This window comes from Bombus pyrosoma, linkage group LG7, assembly GCF_014825855.1.
Source record: "Bombus pyrosoma isolate SC7728 linkage group LG7, ASM1482585v1, whole genome shotgun sequence".
Taxonomy (NCBI): domain Eukaryota; kingdom Metazoa; phylum Arthropoda; class Insecta; order Hymenoptera; family Apidae; genus Bombus; species Bombus pyrosoma.
The window spans coordinates 12,828,049-12,831,806 of record NC_057776.1 but is presented as its reverse complement, the minus strand read 5'-3'; the positions used below and the strand labels follow the sequence as shown (position 1 = coordinate 12,831,806).

Genomic DNA, 3,758 nt, shown 5'->3' with positions numbered 1-3,758 from the left:
TAATCCATAATACACGAATGAAATATTCTTCCTCGTTCATAAATTCTCGATAAATTATTCTATTGTTAATCCAATTCATACACGATGTACCGACAGATCCGTTTAATCCACTTAACATGCTAAATAGACATTGCAAACGTTATGACGATACTAATTCCGTTCGATAGAATTTCTAAACTTTCCATTTTCTCTGCTGCGTTTAACAGCAAACGCCAACTCGTTTAAAAACGAAAGTGGAAATGACAAATAGTTTCCTCGAAGTATCTCGAGGAGAATCAGGGGAAATCGAAACGATCGTTGTGAATTAGCGACCTACTATATAGCAGTGACTGTTGTCGATGAATCGCGATCGACAGTCACGTGATGTTAATGATCGCGTGATGAGAACGCGGCACGAGGAATAACGCGATCATCACGATGTCGGAAATCGGTCAAACCGACCGATCGGAAACACGACATTGACTCGACAATCGATATTACTTTTTCTTGTGATAGCCTGAGAAACCACCGCCATGGCCGCCACCGCCATGACCGCCACCACTATGACCGCCACTTGAGTACGAATCGTAACCACCACCGGAACTGTATCCACCTCCGCCTCCACCGTGTCCACTGAAATAAAGATTTAATTATTAAGATATAACGTGGTTGCAAATGAAAACATTAAGCACGAAATTACGCTCAGGAAATATAAAGACGCTTTCAATATCAGGGATAAGAGCAATACTAAGGAAAGGAACATCTTATTACCTGCTTCCGAAGCCGGAAGATATGCTGTTACTAATAGCATGGTGTTCGATTCCACCGAATCCACCTCCTCCGCCGCCACCACCATGGCCACCACCGAATCCGCTTCCTCCAAAACCTCCTCCGCCATGATGCGAATCAAAACCTCCACCACCACCTCCATATCCACCGCCTCCTCCAAAACCTCCTCCGCCATGGTGTGCATCGAATCCACCACCGCCACCTCCATAGCCGCCACCTCCTCCATAGCCACCACCGCCTCCATAGCCGCCACCGCCACCATGGTGTTCGATGATCAATCCACCGCCACCACCGCCACCTCCATAACCTCCTCCACCATGGTGTTCATCGAAACCGCCACCACCGCCTCCAAATCCTCCACCACCGTGATGTTCGATGATTGCTCCTCCACCACCGCCACCTCCAAATCCTCCGCCACCATGGTGAGCATCAAAACCGCCACCACCGCCTCCATATCCTCCACCACCGTGGTGTTCGATGATCGCTCCTCCACCACTGCCGCCTCCATATCCTCCACCGCCTCCAAATCCTCCGCCACCATGGTGAGCATCGAAGCCACCACCGCCACCGCCGCCACCATACCCTCCACCACCGTGATGTTCGATGATCGCTGCTCCACCACCACCGTATCCACCTCCTCCTCCAAATCCTCCGCCACCGTGATGTTCATCGAATCCACCACCACCGCCTCCGTAGCCTCCACCACCGTGGCCACCACCTGAACTGGCTATTATGATGTCTCCGTGACCACCTGGAATAGTATTTTCATTATTCATTTGGAAATAATCTAATCTAAAAAAAGATGCTATTTTTTCTTTGTTTTAATGATACTTTGTCTGGTAGGAATTTTATTCCTTGCAAGCGTACTGTAATTATAATCAATTATAAATCTCCCTATAATTAATTATAAATTGTTCTACGGTAAGAAGAAAATAAGAAAAAAGGATCTTAATACGAGTATTTTCTAAAAAGGAATTTTGAAGCTAAAGTAAAGGAAAGGACGACTAAAATGGAATTTCTAATAAGATCACGGTCAACGTCCAACCTTGCAAAGAGAATCACGAAGTACGAAGACACGGTTACCGCAATGAAGCATGCGGTTGGGTTTGTATTGTTGCACATGTGTGTGAGTGAACGTAAGTCGAATTCTCGGCTTCGAAACGAGCCGGAAGTGAAAAGCCACGAAACGAGTTCTACGGCTACGAAGGAGCGCGAGGGGAAACAGGGGACGCATTCTCTGCAAATCAACCAGATATCGCTATTGGTTAAAGAGAACGTGAGAAGATGCTCTACTTTACCATTATCTCTTACGATTCGAGAAACGCAACAAGAACTTCTGCGTGCCTTTTCGATGATAGTAGTTTTCATTAAATTGATGAAAATTCTTTGCTTATATCCTTTCTATGCTTGCTTTGATAAAAATGACAGTAATCATTCTAACACATTTCCAGTTTGAAGTTTTACCTCCAAATCCTCCGCCACCACCGTGGCCACCTCCACCGTGACCACCACCTCCAAGGCTAATGTGTCCACCTCCAAATCCACCGCCAAATCCTCCGTGACCACCACCGCCTCCGTGGCCTCCGAAACCACCTCCGAATCCACCGCCAAATCCTCCGTGACCACCGCCGCCTCCGTGGCCTCCACCTCCTCCAGGCGAAGTGACTATTATAGTCTGATCACCACCTCCACCTCCTCCTCCATGATCATGTCCACCGTGATCTTCGTATTTAATAACCTTCTTCTCGTCATGCTGTATTATCTCCGGTACGTGGATTCTGATATGTACGCTGAAAAGTTAATGGTTGAACATGGATATTAAGATTATTATCTTTCTTATGGTAATAAGATTTTAATGGCGTCTGCGGCCACGTGTAATTGCTAATGTGTACTTACTGCTCTTTGCCAAATGTGGCAAGTGCCACGGTCAATATCGCCGCAAAGATCAAGCACCTCATCTGCAAATAGAACAACTTCATTAGTACATTTTCTGTTCCTTTCTTTTTTTCTGTAGAATTGTGAAGGATTGTAAATGGGTGGCAAATATGTGGAATTGTCATTTTACTCCTGAGAAAGGCAAAGCCGTATAATAATTTCTATTCAAATTATATAATAAATTCTATGAGATAATTTATGTAAACCAATGGGGCTCGTGGGAACCCAAAATCTTCTGTATCTTTTCCCTACTTACAGCTGATAATTCAGGTTTATTACAATGAACTCTTTGGTCTTTTTAAAATTATTCCAAAATTAACCTCCGGTAGAATTACGATACCATCGCCAATTTCACTAATCTATCGTCCCAGTATCGTAAAAGTGACCTCTGTCATATCATCTCTTCGATTCATTAATAGAAGAAAATAAATCATTCTCCAATTACCTATTAATTACCTTGCTATATACATAAGTATATTCATCACGAATACGATATTAAAACACGACTCAATTATTCAGCCAGTAACCCATCTATAATATTCTACTATCCTAACATCACGAAGACACTCCACCACTCAATCATCGATCTAACCATCCCCCAGATCCAAACTTATCACAAATGTAACTCCGATAACTTGAAACTCCCTAGTCGCGTATCACAACCGCGTATCGAATCTCGCCATCACAGATCCGTCACCCAAAATCCAACAGATTATCTCATTAGCACGAATATCCTTGCTTCTTACACTGATCCTGAGCTGCATGGTGCACCAGGTCCCTTCCTGTCCCTTTCTCGGTCAGCTCGATTCTGTGGCCAGGAACACACTGTCATATATATCCAGCAAGGATCCTGGCTATATATATAGCGAGGCCGAATGAAGTACCGGAAGAGCGAGACAGGTGGGGAGACGATGAAGATCGGTTTGCCCAACCAGCGGAGGAGATTCGAATCGAAGGTGGCCGTGTTCGAGCTCTCGTGCACACCGGCCACGCTTCGAGCCTACACGTTTCAAAAGCAATCAATGTATTGTACGTGTTCGTGTGTGTGTGCGTGT

The 3,758-nt window shown here is 44.9% G+C and overlaps 1 protein-coding gene across 1 annotated transcript; it reads right to left on the bottom strand.

Moving 5' to 3' along the window:
- Positions 1 to 476: 476 nt before the first annotated feature.
- Positions 477 to 2,828, bottom strand: LOC122569832 (glycine-rich cell wall structural protein-like). The gene is made up of 4 exons (XM_043731459.1): positions 2,665 to 2,828; positions 2,233 to 2,558; positions 751 to 1,519; positions 477 to 612 (listed from the first exon to the last, which is right to left on the bottom strand). Exons 1-4 carry the CDS (start codon positions 2,826 to 2,828, stop codon positions 477 to 479), a joined length of 1,395 nt encoding a protein of 464 aa, XP_043587394.1.
- Positions 2,829 to 3,758: the final 930 nt, after the last annotated feature.

Excerpts from the sequence above, each read along its gene's own strand:
- LOC122569832 (XM_043731459.1), bottom strand. The coding sequence starts at position 2,828 with ATGACAATTCCACATATTTGCCACCCATTTACAATCCTTCACAATTCT. Across the intron at positions 1,520-2,232 it reads TGGTGGCGGAGGATTTGGAG|GTGGTCACGGAGACATCATA; the intron begins GTAAAACTTCAA and ends ATACTATTCCAG. Across the intron at positions 613-750 it reads TCTTCCGGCTTCGGAAGCAG|TGGACACGGTGGAGGCGGAG; the intron begins GTAATAAGATGT and ends TCTTTATTTCAG.